An 18,243-nucleotide genomic window follows, 5' to 3' on the forward strand; every position below is an offset into this window, starting at 1 on the left:
TCGCTGACACCTACGCCTAGTTCAATCCCTCCGCCCTCGGAAACACTCAATACGCACAGCACTCAAAAGGGCAAGGGTATTCTGGGACTTGTGGTGTGCGTCAGTGGCCCCCGTGCACAAATTTATGTAAATGTAACCAATTGCGTTTGAATGCGTAATTTAATCTGGCGTACGGTGTATATATATATTCTAGCAAAACACAGAAAAAAGCGAACCCCGCCGTGTGAGGTTAAAGGTGAGCGGGAGGACAGCCAGGTTCAAATCCGGGATCCGGGACACACAGTGGCAACAACGACGATGAGTGGGAGAGAGAGAGAGAATGCTCGGGATTGGGCCCGTCAAAGTGGTTGAAATTTGAAAACTGGTGGTTCCCGCAGGGTTGAAAGGGTGATTCAGCGCTGAATGATAACAGCGCGACCAAGGGTCTGGCAGTCGGGCGGGCGGGGTTACAGGTGGAAACAAATAGTGGTTTAAACTGCACCGTGATGCATGAATATTTTTGCATACGTAGCACACACACTCACACACGTCCGCTTCCGATTGACACTGCGGGCTGGCACGGTTGTGTCGGTAATCTTCCTGTTGATATTTGAAGTAGCTATTATTGTTTAATTTTGGAGTGAGCCGGTGTGGTAGATAGTTGGAGAGCAAATGTATTCATTTTATTTTCGGAACCATTTTGTGGGTTGAGTTAGGGAGAAGCTAAATTGATTGGAAGGGGTGTTGTTAGAAGGAAAGTTTGATTGTATTTAGTGTAAGGGATTTACAGTAAATAACAGTAATCATTAGGAGATTTTACAAAAAATAAAGTTCTATTATCCACAAGCAACCTTCACGCATTTTACTTATTGTACATTCTTTACAGTAAGCAAATAAACGTACAATCAATGACCTTCGAACTTTGTAGCGCGGCACTGCACTATTTAGATAGTGAAATTGGTTGCACTAATAATAGCACACACCTCGATGTGGCTATCCCTCGTGGCCCATGGCGTCAATACGTTTGCTAAAAGTAAAACAAGAAACACACCAGTGCAAACATTACTGAGCAAATGGCGCGTGGTGACTTACATCGATTCACTCTCCGGCCACTTGACTGCATCACACTTGATGTACGACGCCAGGCATGGCTATAAAAGATGATATCATGCTGATTGTATGTGGTCGATTGTTGGAGAAAAGTGTTTTATCAGTCTCACTGTTGCAAGTTATCGGTGTAGCACAGACCTCACAGATTCGACGCCGCAAAGATGATAGGTTAGTTTTCAAAGGTGATCATACATTGGTTCAAGTAAATCTTACAAGCTTCTCGTCTGTTTTAGGTTTAGCCGTTTGTTTGCTGGTGAATTTTGTGTCCGGTTTTACGGCAGATGTTTCGCCCTGCCTTGGAGATAACCCCTACGCGCGACATCCAACCGATTGCACCCGCTACCTTGTCTGCAGCGGGACAAAGGCGATCGAACTGCGCTGCCCATCGGACTCGGAATGGGATGCTGCCGAGTCTACCTGTCTTCCATTCACGTCCGAGTCGAAGTGTGCTGTGTTGCAGTCATTAGCACTGGATGCACCTCCGATAGTTAACAAGTGTCCACCACAGCTTTCCCGCTGTCCGGTGTATGCCAATCCGGCCAAGGAAGTGATCTTTATGCCGCACAGTGATTGTAAGAAGTTTTACGCTTGCGTTTCGGCCGTTCCGGTTGAGCTGAGCTGCCCGACCAGGTTGTACTGGAACCATGAGTCATGCCAGTGCGACTACGCACATTCGGCTGGTACGGATTGCTTTTTTGCCGGAGGTCCACCGCCAACGGTACGAGCCGCATACAGACGGATGCGTCGGTCGGATGAGGAAGCGACGACAACGGCACCGGAAATGTCCGGAGCAACTATTCGTGGCGTTTCCTCCGTGCTGGTCTTGATAGTAACAGTGGTGTTAAATGTATGAAGAATGGTACGAATAAATAAATAACTTCAATAGAGATGTGTAGAAAACATGTTATAAATTAGAAATAACTATTGCACTTCAATGATTCAACAAAGATACTACATTGTTTCGCGATTCCGTGGTATAGGCGTCAACATGCACGACTCAATAACATTCCTGTCCTGGTTTCAACCCCAGAACAAACCGTCCTCCGACTGACTATCCGGCTGCTTGGTACTGAATAAAGTCTTGAAGGCCTGTATAGACCAGCATGTTCGCGTAGGACGTTTACGCCAAATAGAAGAAGAAGAAGGTATATTGTTGCGCATAATTGCGTTTCAAAATGAGTACTAAATAACTAGCTATCTGTAAGTCTACAAGTCAAACAATATGGGCAAGTTGTTTGATGTTATAAATAAATACAATTCTGCAACAAACTGTTTCCTTCTCTGCCATGTTTGTTTTTATACATTTTCAACTAAAAACATGTGTAGGTTCTTGAATGGCAGTTTGTATTTACATTTCAATATAGAAAAAATAGACCACAACATTGAAAAGCATAAAAAATAACAATTACACACACACACGTACGCACGTGTGGCAAACAGCTGGTGTGAAAACAAAACAAACAAATTGTACCAACCAACGTTGGTTTGTTGGTAAATAAAGCTGTATCGGGCGGCAACCGTTGCAGTACTGTGGTGGAGAAAAAAAAACAAGGCATACATAGTAACGTAAAGTAAGCATTCGTTTTTTTGCACGAAAAAAAGGTTGGGTGTGTGTTTGTGGGTGAAAATTATGCAATAGACTCGATTGCAGCTTAAAACTTACGTAGTTACACGGTGATGTAATAGTTCAAAATGTAGCACTAGGAAAGAATAAAGTCTGTCGAATCGTAACATAATAGTAAGGTTCCATCTAGACAGTAGTTCCCCTGGCACACGTGACGTTCGCGGGTTCTCGTTTTGGTAGTAGTAAGGGCGAACGATGTATATTTGCGTCTAACGACACGTTCTGGACGAGATTGTTTAGCGATGCAGCGGCTAACACCTGCGGTGATAAGAAGTCTTCGGATCCGTGTGTCTCGTACTGGTTAAGGGAGCTCGGTAAGAATGAAGTAGCCTATATAAAGTGGAGGCCTTGCAGAATGCCATCTAGCATTTCGTCATAGAGGGTTGCAAGTAACGCACAAAATTTGGTTGCTGTGTGAGAGATCGTTAGCGTCCTGGGAGAACCCAATAAGTACTCACTACTACCATTTTGAAGTAAGTGTATTGAAACGATGATTGGTTGACGTTATCAGTAAGTAAACATCAATTTCTCTTTTACAGAAATGAAGTATTCGTTAGTAGCTGTGCTTATTATAGCAGCGATATGTTCGTCTGCGCTAGCCTCTCCGAGGCGAGCTCGTATGGCACAGTCGGAGTCGGACTCTACTACAACTGCTGCTGATGCAACTACTGCTGCTGATGCTCAAGATGTAACGATGGCTGATCAGGAAACTGTATCACCATCAACGGAAGCACCCGTTCAAGCGGTAGCGGTACAAGCAGTAGAGTATAAAGAAACGGAGCAATCAGCAGCAGCAGCAGAAGGAGCAGCAGCAGCAGAAGAAGAAAAGACAGAAGCACAAGAAACGAACCCAGTCGAACCTATTCCCGAGGATGAGCCCAGAGCTGTTGAAACCGTTGTCCCCAACGTTGAAGAAGAAGATGCCCAAAGCTACGCCAAACCAGCTGAAACAGTGCAAGAAACGCTACACCCCGAAACGGACCATGTGGAAAAGAAAAATGAAAGTGTTTCCGAAAGCCAACTGAACGATGAGCAGAATGCAGAATCGTTTTTGAATTTGCTCTCCGGTGGGCTGCAGCACGTGAAGCGAGCTATCAGTGAGCTGCAGCTAAAGGTGGAAAATTTCTTTACCTCACCAAGTGCCGTTGAGAAGCTGGGCGAATAAGACAAGCAATAGAGTGTGGTTTTTCATTTGTATCACAGTGTGTTGTATGTTTGGTTTTTGTTTTTGTTTGAAGCTACACTTGAACAAGCTGTTCAACACATTTCACTTTACAAGTGAGACTGTATAATAGTCATTAGATGTAAGGCGAATAGTTTTAAGTGGTCCATTAGCCAGTTTTTATATGGTGTGAACGTTTTAAAATTACATTCGATGAATAAAGCGTAATAGAAGCGTTTAAAACATAGATTTTGAAATAATTTAACTATGGTTTGCACAGTTTAGCCTCTAATGGATCGATGATTGTTTATTCATGATTTTTTAAACTTAGCAGATTTGCATATGAAGGGCTTAACCTATTTGGAATATTATTTGCGGACATGGAATAAGGACTATGATACCTTTTATTGGAACGCATAGTGTTTGCAATGCTTATTTAAGATATCGATGAATTAACGGTTAACAATAATGGTTAATAATTTTGAACAACAGCCAGGTATATTTGTCGTTGACATATTAACAGATAATTACACGTATTTTAATGAAAATTCAACACTAACATCCCAAAAAAGTTTTACATGATTTACAGAAAAACGTATTTACATAGAACATAGAAATAGAAACATATGTACAACATAGAAATACATGCATACAGTTATACATGTTTCACAGAAATATATTATTTTTTAGTTACTTTCATGTTTTTTTTTAGTCAATTTGACCCCCTTACCCAGCTACGTGAAGCAATTTCTAGATTTTTTTAAACTCCGAGGTGCACTCAAAACAAAATGCTCAAAAACCCTGTCAAGATTATGAACTAATATTGGATCTCTTATTGACCCATTATCGAAGGTGCACTCTGATATATATCTGGGAGTTTTGGAACTGATAGTAAATACATACCGGCCATGGAAAAGATCGCTAATCCATACCTGGAACGGATGCTAATTCCAAATCGATCCTGGAACCGATTACGAGTCCTTAACGGCCCTGGAACCTGGTTCATAGCCTTTTCCGATCCTGTAAATGATTTCGTTGGTCTACGAACCATTCTTGTCAGAATATGTTCAGTATAGAAATCAACATAGAAACTAAGCATACAACCTCAGTGTAAAAAATCTAGAAAGAATTAGCTTTGAAGTTAGTGTAGAAATTCAGCTCAATTTCTACATCAATTAGAAGATGATCGTTGTTTGGATATTTTCTATCTGTATAAAAAGCAGACGGTGCATTTCAGAAATTTTGTTATTTTGAATACGATAGGAAAGAAAAATGGACAAAAAGTATGAATTCGAAACATTAAGCACGTGGCGAAACGCACTGATAACGCTCGCTAGATGTTGTGCAACATGGTGACAAATATCACCAAAGCGTTCGCGTGAGAAGCATGTGAGCTAGTGAGAAAACAATACGCTCACTTATACGCCATCTAGCAAACCGAGTGAGAAGAACCAGTGTAACCAGAAAGATTGCAGCATAAATTTCATTCATAAGCTCGGTGTCGAGTGAATGCAACGGAAAGAGACGGAACATGTTGATTGAAAGAGAAGCACGATAGAACAGAATGCAATGCTCGGTTGTTGGATGGCAACAAAACATTAAAAAGGGATGGAAAAGGATGCATGCAGCATAGAAATAAGATATCAACAAAGCAGGCTCGCGTACGCTGGCACACGTCAGCCGGAAGCAAAGCGGCCCGACCAGAGCGAGCGAGAATGAGACAGTCGAGGCACGGACGCTGCTGTCGGAACAGGGAAAGGAAATGAAAGAAACCACTGAAGCATAAAGCATAAACTACACCGAGCTACAGGGACATATAGGGTGGCCAGTTCGTGCTTCGGCATACGCATATGTGTGTGTGTGTGTGTTTGTGTGGCTTCGTGAAGGGGAAAATCGAACCGAACCAACGTGTCCCGAACTAACAACGCACACGCAAAGAGCGTTACCGACAGGATTTTGTAAGGATTCTGTTGCCAGAGTGTCATTTGTTGCGTGGTTTCGGTTTCACCTTGTTGTTGGTGTGTGTGTATGTGTGTTTGTTGGGAAGCCAACGTGTTGCTGACGCGAACTTGTGCAACTTGCATACAACTCTCCGCTGGCTGTTGCCGTACGGGTGACTGCAACTTGTTTGCGAGCACGAACCCTACTTCCCCCGTTTTTGCTTGTGTTCGGGCACACACACACACACATCAAACCCTGTAAAATCCAAAAAGGCGACCGAAGGCAACCCGAACCAACCGCGGCAGGATATTGCCCGCCTGGGTCGGGCACCGTTCGGGCTTCGGGCCTGCCGAATGTTCGGTTTCATAAATGCAACCGGACGGCGCCGGCCAGGATTCAAACGCCCTCGACGGTTCGTACAGTGCGGTTGTCGTGCCGATACTTTTTTCTGTCTCTCGTATCGTCTCTCTATTGTATCAACCTGTTTTCCTGTCTTTTTGTGTACACTTCCATCCCAAACCTAACCTACCTGGACTTCGGTGTCGGCCCGCCATTTCCTTTTCCCCCGGGGTCTACTACCTAGTGCGCGGCTCTTTCCACACTCACCGACAAAACAAACTGAAAAAAAACAAAAGCGTCACCATCATCTGTCACGTGCTAGTAGTGTCTGCAGTACGGTGCGTGAGTGTTTGTGTGTGTGTACAAGTGTTTACTTTCGCTCGGTTAGTGTTTCTCTGTCGTCTGTCAACGCTTTCATCTATTCGATTGTTGCAAACCAAAGCGTGTAAAAGTGTGCAAAAAGAGAAGATTAATAAAGCCTATCGGTGGAAGTGTAGTGAAAATCGGTGCTGATCGATATACTAAGGCCGTACTACCACGTACAGTGCACCGTGAATCTGTGAATTCAATGCTGAAACAAGAAGTGGCAGGGAAAGTTCTAGTAGTGGCCCACCAAACGATCGGCTTGAGGCAATGAGTGCTAGCAACTGTGCGGGACGCTGTCGCGTTTTTGGTGTCGTTTCGGTTTAACCATCTTTAGTTCGTCGGTGTTTCGGATGAGTTTTTGAGTGCAGTTTTGGTGTGTATTGTGTGCCTGGTCTTTTCCCACAGTGATTAGGATTCAATGTTTCGTCGCATCCACCGTGTAATGGTGCGGGCTACTGGGGCTGCTGTAACGAGCAGCTAGAAAGGGCATAAACGGCCCCCCGCTCAAAACGCCACCATGAACTAGGATAACGCCCTTCGGTTCGTCCTTACACTATCGGTCGTTCTACTGTCTCTCTTTCCCTCCAGCTCTGTCTCGAAGACTGTCTCGGATCTCTGTCTGTGCCGTGCAGTTGACGAGGCTGATGAACTGTGCCGTACCGCTTCTGCTCCTCTGAGCCTGTACTGTACTGTAACACACCTCCGCTCAGAACGACCGAAACGACGAACTCTCTACCGTAAAGCTGTCTGTGCTTATCTCTACAAGTCTGTTGCCGTTTCGCTGGCAAACCGTTTCGTCTATCCTGAACTGGTACTCTGAAGTTGTAAGCTGCAGCAACCTGTCCGAGCAGCGACTACCGCTGTTCCCTCTAGATGCAGCAACAACAAAAACAACAACAACAAAAAACATTGGATTAAGACGCAGATTTGCAGAAGAAAGTAAAGTCCAATATTATTTCCGCTGCTCGCCAAACGAGCGGCAAACCGAAAAGCAATAGGAAGTCAAGCAATAAAGCTGTCAAAGCAATAGCAACCGCAGCAGGAGCCAGGTTGCCACAGCAAGTAGGCTGTGCGATCGATTTTCGATGCAAACGAACGAATCGGGCTCCGGTCGGCCGGTGTCCGGTAGGTGCTGCCCCGGCAGTGGCATCCTCCATCACCACCACCATCAAGTGCCGCGGCTTGGATGAAGCGGTATGGCGCCGGCCCCAGTGCCACCCGGTTCACATGTGTTGGGTTCTGTGTTAGTGTAAGTCTGTATCCGGCCTGTTTCGGTTGATTTTGTCGGGCATCTTCCGCTTGATGGACTAACCTCGTTCGAATCTCGCCACTATCTGTGCCGTTGTGTAGCGTTGTACGCGTCCGTTTTTAACGCAAACATTCGCAGCTCCGTGTTGGTGTGACGTGTGTTGCAAAAACGAAAAAAAAACTGTCTCACCATCCCCCCCCCAAAAAAAAAAGGACTGCACAATTCTTCATACTCATCCGCAGTGCACGTGCTCGGTCTTAAACTGGTTCCGGTGCGGAATAATACTGTGCTCCCTTCGTTGCGCCACTCTCGGTCGTGCAAAGTGCTTTCGTATCTGTGTCACGTTCTGGCGTAAAATTTATTCCATTCTTCTGCTGCTGGCCGTGTGCCTTCGGAGGCGTCAGCGTAGCACCGGAATTCCCCCACGGGAGAATCCTCCTCCCGGAGCACGTCCCAGCACGTCCTGAGCCAGGGCGGATATAAAACTGTACGGTAGCCTTTCACGTATCCGGTTCGTGCGGGTGCCACTCCGGGTGCTTCACCTTAACAAGGAACGAAACGCGGGGAAGAATCAACAATTGCTGAACATACCGAGTGGTGATATATCGTGCTGAAAGTCGATCCTGCTCGAAGCGCTTTGAGTAGCTGGCGAGTATTTACCTCGAATGCAACCAGTAGTATTGATTGCGATAAGGAAGCATCGAAACAATCGCTAGCTCGCCATGGCACGGATGGTTCAACCGTGAGGAGTGCACCGAGCGATGCACTTGCTGCATTTGCAGGCCAGTATTTAGAAGTACCTGAACGACAAAATCCTCATCAGTCCCGAGTCCCCAACCGGGCATCATTTCGGGGCAGCGCGAGCACGACTTGGAGCTCGCGGATAGTTTTCGTCCACATTCTTCATTGACACCCACAAACAAACAAAGAAACGCCCACTCTCAAAATGCCTCGCTGTTTGATGGCGAAAAAATGGAAAGCCTACCCGTGGCCGGACCGGGCAGAGGAGCAACCGACCGGCGAGCAGGAGCAGCTGGACACGGTCCCAACTGCGGGCAGCTCTCATACGACGACAGCATCTTCACCCGCGACGGTGGACCGAAGCAGTAGCAGCAGCAGCAGTAGTAGTAGTGGAAGTGGTGCCGGTAGCAGCAGTAGTAGCAATAACAGTAGTGATGCCAGCAGCACATCCAGCTCTCCTTCCACGATTGAGTGCGGTCAACCGCCGGCAGCGAGTGAAATCGTCGAGGAGGACGAAGAGATCGACGTGGTGGGCGATTCGCCGGCGGCAGCGACGGCCACGGCAGCCAGCAGCAAGTCCACCGGCAGCACCGTGGCCACCTGTTGGGGTCCCTCCTCACCGACGGCCGGTGCAACGGCACCGAGCCCGCCGCCCCACTCGCCGGAAGCGGCAACGCGCGAGTCGACCATCCTGTACAACGGTAAGTTCGCTGCTGTGCCTTTCTTCTCGCTATCGTTATCGTCCGAAGTGTGCGTGCGTGCGTGTGAATACGTTCTCGTGACAGGCGAGTCAACTCACTCAGGCCGCTCACCGTTTAATTGGGATTAGCTAATGGGCAGCGACGACAACAAGGACTGGACGTGCTGTTAGGTGTCGTGTTCGGTTGGCACGAACTGCACGTTGCACGTGCCGTGAATGGTAACTGGAGACCGTGTATCCTTTGCTGGCAGGAAAAAGCTCTCCCCACAGCAGCGCCCACTTCTTCTCGCACTTCTGGGAGGTTGGGCATTAAGGGGCCGGCACGCCGGCGGTTCTAACATAATTCTAACTCTCTGTAATCTGCTGTTGATGGTTAAAGTGATACGCATTACAATACTAATGCGCCGTTTTGTTTCGTCCGCCACGGTCGGATTGCGTGAGCGTGGAACAACCGTGCTTGGGACCTGGGACGGGAGCCAGGGGCATGGGCAGTACAAGCAAACGTTAAGTGTGCACTGCGATAGTGTTTCCGGTTGGGGATTAAGGGGGATTACAAATGTTTGATTAGAGCAATGGCTAAAGAGGTTTTTTGTTCTTTCGTTTTGTTCGTTGAATGTATGTGCGTGACACGTAAAAAGGGAAAAATTAGAGCGTTTTGTGCACGGGAAACAATATGTCAGAATTAATTTTAAAGGTGAAATGCTTCATTTTTTCAAATTCTTCTAGCAATAAAAATGGGAAGGTCCAAGCGTCTTGTCCAGTGGCAATCATTTCTTTATTCACGGCTCCAGATATCGATTTCCAATCGTGCTCCATGAACCGAAGCATCAATTTAAACACTCCCGGTTTTATGTGGTGCCTCATCCGGATTCGGTTACACCCAAGAGTCTAATAAAAAAGCAACAACAACATACAAAAACCTCCATTGGCTGACCTCGGGAATGCGATCGATTCCGGGGGAAAGATGCCATTTCCGAACCGTAAACATAATCAAAATCAAAGCCATGTGCCATTTCGCCCCATGAACGGGCACGGTCCTTGGAGGGGAGGCGTTGTCCTCAATTTTTGTTGCATCATCCCACGGGAGCTGACCGAAGGAGCTGACCCAAAAAGGGGCTGGATTTGATATTTTCTAGTTCAACTTCCTTCCAAACACTCAGTTCCCTTTTCACAGGCGGAAAACTGAGAAAGAGAACACAGCGAAAATGGCCCGAAAGGGCAGTCGTGGAATCATCCTGGTGGCTCATTTTCATTAACACGCAATTCTGTCCCCTGCTGCGAGCTGGTACAAAACCGGGGCAGGCACCAAAACAAGCCAGGCAGGCGTGAAAGTGGCAGAGACCGCGGGGAGGGGACGAAAAGCTAACATTTATTTTGCTTCCCCAACGCTTCCTCACCAAAAAAAAGCGACGAAACGCACATCTTCCGGATGTGCCGAAAGACCCGTCGGCACTCGCCCGGCTAGGTGGCAATAAAAACGGGAAATAAAGCAGCGGCGGCAGAATTTAAAAGCATCCGCGCGTCTCCGTGCTGCAGCTTTACGCCCGTCGGGATTAAGGGCCTGGCCCGGGTTGCTTTGGTGCTGCAGCTTAAAGGGCAGTCCGAGTGCGTTCGTTTTTTGTTATTGTAGTTGCTTCCCCCTTGATTCCTAAGCATCCACTGGCCACTGGGGTTTGGATGGCGCGAGTGAGAGAGAGAAAGTCGCCACTGACGACGTGATGTTGTTGCTTTGAAGGTGGAACAACTGGTAGAAGATATTCCCCAAACAAACCTGGCCCTGGGACCTTCCATCGCCTTCATTGAAACCGGACATGGAACGGAGAAAGGAGTGGTGGAGTTTTCTTTTTATGGAAAATTGGAAATTCGCAATCGGCAGTGGTGCGCTGCCCCCACTGCGATGGACCGAGTCAAATGAAGTTGAAAGGTTCAGTTCATTCGGCTTACGGTGTTGCAAAAGTTTGCGTTGCCGTCGGTGGCGGTGGCGGGGAATGGAAGGCAACACTGCGGCATTCCAAGGGTCGTTCCAAGAGGCAGGAAGCTAAAAAGGCACTGGAATGGGGAGAGGGCTGGGAGCGTTGACTGCTTTTATTGTTATTCCGGCCGTTGCTGCTAATGGGCACCGAATAGTATTAAGTAGGAACGAGCGCTCCGGCTCTGTTGTTCCGTCTTCCGTCTACATTGGGCGAGAATGTGAATTGAATGTGATGCTACTGCTGCTGCTGCTGCTTCTACTTCCTTCCAGGAGTGTATTCTTACACCGCCACGCCAAGTCCGCTCGTCAGCAGACCTTTCGCCAACTTTCTGGGTGGGAAGAGGTCATTCAAACTGACCGGTGGGCGGGCGACGGACGTCGGGCGGCCGAACGAAAACGGTATCAAATATCCAATTATGTTTGCGTCATCTTGTTATACATTCTGGCGACTTTATGTCTATTAAGGGACCCATATAACAGGTCTCCCAAATGGTTTGGGTGATTCGAGAGTGCACCCGCCCCATGCTCACCTTCGACCACGGGTCCCGTTTCCTCGCATTCCCTTTCCGCACAGTGACCGGTCTGCCTTTCGCTCGCTGTTGTTGTTTGTTGAAACTACTCAAACTACCATCACATTAGCTGTTGCGATTTTTAGAGCCATAGAAACCATCGACATCGGTCGGAAGGTTTCGTGATTTTGTGAAAAGTAGTGTGACTGTATCGCACCTCGCAAGATGTTTTCCCGTTTTCGAGAAGGTTTTGGTTTTTTTTGCTGGTTTGTTGTTTCGAAAGATTTCCACTTTCTTTTCGAAAGCGTACACATGGGACTTCTGGGGGCAGAAGATGACGTTTCTCGTTGGCTTTCTGAACGGAATTACGGACAGCCGAAAAGCAAACGCACATTTAAAATGGAGGGAAAACATTTTTGCGTGCTCTCGCTGGGCTAACGGGCGAAACTACATTTGGCAGCAAATTATGGTGCGACGTGCATCCGCAGTCATACGTGACAGTTGGACATGGCGGTGCGGCGCACGGTTTTGTGCCGATATTTGCTCCGGTAATCAGCACGGGATGGACCTTATATTCGTTAATGTTTCAAGGGACGAAAGAGTGCTGAACAGAGCGCAATAAATTGGTGTTTCAAAATTGGGCTCCAAAAAGGTTTTAATGGAGTTTTATGGCAAATCGATGTGCGATTCGGCATGCTCCGGCAGCTAATGGACACGCAAAATCCACTACGGAAAGGCGGATTGCATACCGTTAGGCGCTTTCGCTTGTACGGCAATGACAATGCCATGCAGCTTCTCGGCTCATAAATTACACACACGCTCGGAGCTGTGAGCGGAGCGAGGTGTGGAAAAATATTGAATGAAAACAATTATCTGACAGCGGGCAAAAGCGTAATCGATAGCGAGTGAAAGTTGTCCCGCAATCGGGGTGTAAATATAACGCAAAAAAAGGCTCCGGTACGTTAAAACAGCAAACACTTTTCCCGTTTGCACCGATTATGCCGCCCCTGTCGCAGCAAGCAGTCGCCAGAAGGAAGGGCAAAGTGTCAAGGGGTAGCAGGATGGATTAAAAAATCAATAAAAACAGAATTTTTCCACCACCCTCACCCTTCTACCACGGGTGCGTGGAATGCGGCGACGGCATTCCCAATCGCAGCGGGCAAAAATCAATTTCATATTCGCCCATCCGATCGCGCTGCCTTGTTCCACTTATCAATGCATAAAATATGCAAATCGAACCGAAATCCAAATAAATTTACACCCAACCAGCGCTTCGCCACCGAGCGTTCGGCAGAAATGGAAGGGGACGCGTCTGTTTTCCAGATTCCTTTCACGCTGATGCGATTTATCGCACTCGCTCGCTCGCTTCGGTGTGTTCCATTTGCATCGGACCGCTATTTTCCAATGATTTTCCACCGATTGACGTTCGGCAGTCATTTGCAGTGCAGTGTTGGGTGCCATTTAGCTTCCTTTCTTTTTTTTTGCGCCTTTTGCCTCTCATGCCATCATGCCGTGCATTGTGGGTGGGCATAATGCAGCGATTTTACGACTGGCGCTCACTCGACGACGACGCGTGACGATGGGCGAAGTGCTGCAGTTGTCTCGGAGTGTGGAAAATCACTCGAACGGAAAGTCGGAAAATCTGCATTCTTATGGCGATGCTTGGTCTCTCACACACACAATCACACTCTCTCGCGTTTGTGAAGGCCACTTCTCGTTCAATGGAATGGTGAAGTGTAAAGTGTCGGAGACGGAGATGACGGATTAACGGACGTGGATGAATTTATGGTTTCTGGTTCTGTTGTTTTCCGTGAGCGCGCGCGTTTGCCTTTCAATCGAGCTTTTCCTTTCTGCCCCGAGCATGGCGATGGTGGTGATGCCGGCGGAAAAGGATCAATTTTCCCACTCTACACCGTTCAGCATGGGAGTTCAGTGGTATTGTAAAAAAAAAGTAGGACGCTTTGTAGGACGTCTTCCCGCGGGCAAGCATTATGGTCACGGCTGCCACAGTTGATTTAATGACCGTAATGTGTGCGTCTGGATAATGACAATCATTTCCCACACAAAAGGGGAACAAAAAAGGAAATAAAAACAGGAAGGAGCAGTAGAAAAAGCAACCCATCATTGCATGAAAAAGCTTTAAAAAATAATATTCCGTTTTGTTCTTTTACTGTTACGCTTAAGGTACTTATCTGATTCTTGGCGCTGTGTGTGTGTGGTGTATGGAAAACAGGCGTGCTTATGCCAATCGATCGGTTTCGAATAAATCGATTCCATGCGGCTTACATTCTTCACACGAACGAACTGGCCCCGATTGGTGCTGTGCGGTGGGAGAAATTATGTACAAACGGTTCGGCCGTGGCGTGCGTCTGCTGCATCGGCTACGGTTTTTATTTAATCGCGGAAATTGACAAACGATAACCGCTGGTTCAGCTGCTGTTGCTGGGGTTGGGTTCGGTCCCTTCGGACGCTGCACAGGTTGCCAGTTTCCCTCGTTGCATAATCGATTCGTTATCGAACGGCCCGGATGGCACGGTTTTTATTTTAAGCTCCGCGTGTGCGATGTGTCTGCCACGGTGGGCCGTGCCAAGAATGTTTTAAGATGATGCAATTGATCGGCCCGGTTCAGGGACGCAACAGTTTTGTGGGAAGCATGTCGCACTAAAATATTGACCCGTGTCGCTAAGTGCTGGAAAATGATAATTGGTCAATTTGTGGTATGTGTTTAGACAAGGGTTTCAAATGATGAGTGGAGTAGCTCGAAACTGAAGTGTTGTTAGAGCAATTGTTTGAAATATGTGTTTATTCTATAAATGTTTATAAATACTAAAAAACTAACAAACTAACAAATCGACAAAAAAAAACGTAGAAGTATTGATGTTCTTTAACGAAATAATCTCCATTGCATACATTTAGGCGCCATTTATTTAAACTTTTTTTTTATGGGGTTTATTTTTGTTCACATTTTCCGGCTTTTTAAATTGAAAAATGAAACAAAAGTATTTTTTCATGGATCCAATTGTGGTATTTTTATTTAGGGTAAATTTTTGGGTTTAGCCCGTTTTAGTGCCGTGGTTTAAAAATGCCGAAAAGTATGCAGTACATTTGTTCATTGCTTGTGCTTAACAAAACATATTGATTCGCATGGTAAAGTCTCTTTAGCAATAGTTGGGCCAGAGATAGAAGAAATATGCCTCAATGCCTCAGCAAATCAATTGAAACATCGTTTTTGCAATCAATAACACTTACCAGTGGCCTCACACAAACGGAAGAGTACAAATGCTACAAGCAAGCGATTGCTTTCGCTGCCCACTCTTGCATGCGCGGGGTCATGATCGGTAATTATTGCCATCCAATAGGCAATAAATTATTAATCGAACATTGCAGCGCAGAACACTCCCGAGCCAACTCTCATTAGCCGTGCGGTGGAAAATGAAAGGAAAGAGGAATGGAACGACTAAAAGTGCGACCGAAATGCCACACATTCAATCAGCCTACAACAACCGCTGGGCGCGTATAAGACCACCCTGTTGCCCCTGTGGGTTGTTTATAATTACTAGTAGCGTTCGGCGGGCGTCCGTTGTTGCGGGCACGGAAAACGATAACGCTGCGGACGATTTGCGTGCCAAATTGTATCCATTTTGAAAGCGCATCCTGAGTGAAAATAGACACCACTTCGGTGGACAGTGATAAGGTGCACTGTGCTAACACGAGGAAGGAAGGCAAAAAAGCCCGCCAAACTGGACCGGCGCGGCATGTTTGATTATTTATACGAGCGCTCTGCCCGCTCTGTACATGTCCATGCAGAATTCATTCTTCGCTCGTTATTAAATCGATTTACGTTCGCGCTCGGCTCGCGCGATGAGTCCCGAATCGATGACGCCGCTGCCCAGGTGTGCACGGTCCAGGTATCGAATGTTCAATTTGGCCAGTACATGTTGCTTCCGTCTGTTTTTTTTTATTGCGCGCGTATGTGTTGCAAACGTTCCCATTCCCGGCTTGAAGGTGAAAGTAAACCCCATCGAATAAGCGGGATAGTGTCCCCGCGTGTGTCTGGTTCGATTGCGGAGGACTTTGCATTTTTTATCAACAATCCAGCGAATCTCCTCCCTGCTCGGTGGGTTTACGGTGTCGAACATCGAAAGGTTACCATCCCTCGCTGGGGAAAGTATGTGTGTTTTTTTTTGTTACTTTCTGGACTGGAAATTTGCATCCCTTTTACCCGTTCAATGTCCTCTCCGGCAACTCGGATCGGAGCGGCATTTTCATTGATTTCATCGCCTGGAAGTGGATTGGGAATGAAGGATGGTGGGTGGTACGGTCGCGATGTTTACCTGCCCAACCGGAGTTGTCTGTGTCCGTTCGTCACAGGCACAGTGAGGATGGGCAGGTTGGGTTGGTCCGTGTTCACCCGAACTGTGGCGTTGTGAAATTTGTCTGCTTTAGTTAATTTTAATTTAATTTTCACGTACAAGCATCGGAGATGGCCCTCGATTGGGGGCGAGGGATTGTCCATGTGGAATATGTTCTCTTTCTCTCTTTCTCGCATTGTCGCTCTTTCTCTTACACAAGCGAAGGTTGCTGGATGGTTGCCGAACCAATAAAGCGATCCTTCATGCGTGGAAAAAAAGGACATGGCAGAGGGCGATGGAACCCCTAGACACACAAAACGCTGATGTTGTTGTTGTACTGTGACCGGGAGGATATGCTTTTTTTTTCTTTTTCTCCATACATATTGCCAACCCACCCATCCCTCTTCTTGGCTATTTGTCTCTCGTTAGCAAAGGTCCACGCTCGCGTTAGGTTTGCTGGCTGCATTCATGTATTATTACGATGATTATTGCTGTCGTAGCTGGTCCACGGACACAAAAACGGACCTCGCACATCCCTCCCCGCTGGACACACTTTTGTCCCCGGGGTTGCAGTGTTTCGCGTTTTTGGCTTCATGATTTATTTCTTCGTGCGCTTCGGCTCGTACAAATCCCTCGCCACGGCATCGGAAAAGAATCAGCATCCGTGTGTGTGTGTGAGTGTGTGTGTCGTTGTTGCTGATCCGAGTATTCACGGACCAAAGGAAATGGGATGGAGTGGAGAGAAAGCAAAAAAAAAAACGTCTCCATGTTGGACCGGGCGGCTCATTTCCATTTACTTTTTTTTACGTTTTGGGCCTTTCCCGGGGTACTGGAGCAGCACTGCCAGCACGAGAGTGGCATCGTTAACAAAATCAGATCCGGATCCGCCGGTACGAATCCGCGCCGGCACGACCGGAACAAACCGTTCGGACAAGATAATTTATGCTATAAATAATTCCACAATCGGTAAATCTCTCCTTGCGTGCGCCCGTTTGCCTGGGTTTAGTGTATGTGTGGGTGTGTGAGTATTCTGTTGTTGGGTTTTGATGTAGCTCTACTGAGAGGATTGCCGTGCAAAAGGTAGCTGGTAGAATGTTGTCCCTTCGTTGGGGTTTGTATGACGAAACTGAATAAAAAGAGAAGGAGTTTTGTTGTATTTCTGTGTGTGTGTTTGTGTCGGAACATTCCACAGCCATTGTTGTTGTTGTTGGACAGGGACAAAGTGGGGTAAAAATTGACCGTGAAAAGCCATGCGTGCGTCCTGCCCGGGGCAATGTTGCTAGAAATTTAATCCTAGCTGTGCGCCCCAGACTAGTGAAGCCACCACTACAGTGGAGTTTGAAATGTTTTTACTTATTCTACACAATGTTTTTGTGTTAGAAAAAGTAATATAAATGAATGTATTTTCATCTCCATGCAACCGTTCGGAGCGGGCAATCTAATTTTGATTTAAAGTCAAGAGGATCGTATTATTTCATTGACAGTTTTACAATGGAGCTAATTTAATGAGGCATTCCGGGATTCGTTCCCGGACCCGGGTATGCTTTTCGTTGCTGCTTGCTTTACCCTTATATCCGGAATGATAAATATCACCGAGACCCGAGGCGGAAGGGAAAACAATCATGACCATCATCTATTTCACTCACGTTCCCTGTTGCGCCCGGAAGCCCAGTACCCGGAAATGTCAACCCGTTTCAGTGGAGGTACTGTTGGAAGGTGGGCGAAGCAGAAGGATGTTTGGAACAACTCGAGCGGAACACCTTAAAAAAGTGAACCAATGAAAAAACAAAACAAAAAAAGAAATCGTTCAATCCGGCCTCTACTAGTGTTTCGTGGAGTTTCAACTTCAGCAGCTCCTGTCATTAGAGTTTTGGTCAAGCCAGCAGAAGGAAAGGAGGAACCTTCCTGTCCGCTTCTGCAAGCCCTGTTTGCCGCAGTGCAACACAGTGAAAGTGCTGTGCAGGAAGGAAGTCTCCGGACCAAAACTAAGGATTGTCGCTTTTTCACCGTCCGCTTTTCCCGTTTACTGCTCCCGGGAAAGAGAATTTGGGGGGAGCCACTGTTGCCTGCAATGTCCTGTTGTTTTTTTCTTTTTTTTTTTGGGTGACGAAAATAATCGATCCAAACGCAACAGAGGGCTCCCTAAAGCGGGTCAGTCGGCTGGGTAAAGGGAAGGTAGGAAAAAGGGTTTTCCCCAAA

At 46.9% G+C, this 18,243-nt stretch overlaps 2 protein-coding genes across 2 annotated transcripts in view; both read left to right on the forward strand.

Annotated features, from left to right (window-relative positions):
* Positions 1-1,125: 1,125 nt before the first annotated feature.
* Positions 1,126-18,243, forward strand: part of LOC120894613 (signal element on autosome protein 2-like) — a 75,327-nt gene continuing 58,209 nt past the window's right edge. Inside the window, exons 1-3 of the mRNA XM_040297326.1 lie at positions 1,126-1,257; positions 1,323-1,936; positions 8,684-9,212. Coding sequence (XP_040153260.1) covers positions 1,251-1,257; positions 1,323-1,936; positions 8,684-9,212 — 1,150 coding nt within the window. The 5' untranslated portion in view covers positions 1,126-1,250. The remainder of the gene's footprint in view (positions 1,258-1,322; positions 1,937-8,683; positions 9,213-18,243) is intronic.
* Positions 3,066-4,127, forward strand: LOC120893416 (KNR4/SMI1 homolog). The gene is made up of 2 exons (XM_040295273.1): positions 3,066-3,186; positions 3,253-4,127. The coding sequence occupies exon 2, from the start codon at positions 3,255-3,257 to the stop codon at positions 3,876-3,878; it is 624 nt and encodes a 207-aa protein (XP_040151207.1). The 5' UTR covers positions 3,066-3,186; positions 3,253-3,254; the 3' UTR covers positions 3,879-4,127.

The sequence above is a fragment of the Anopheles arabiensis genome, chromosome 2 (assembly GCF_016920715.1).
Source record: "Anopheles arabiensis isolate DONGOLA chromosome 2, AaraD3, whole genome shotgun sequence".
NCBI classification, from domain to species: Eukaryota; Metazoa; Arthropoda; class Insecta; order Diptera; family Culicidae; genus Anopheles; species Anopheles arabiensis.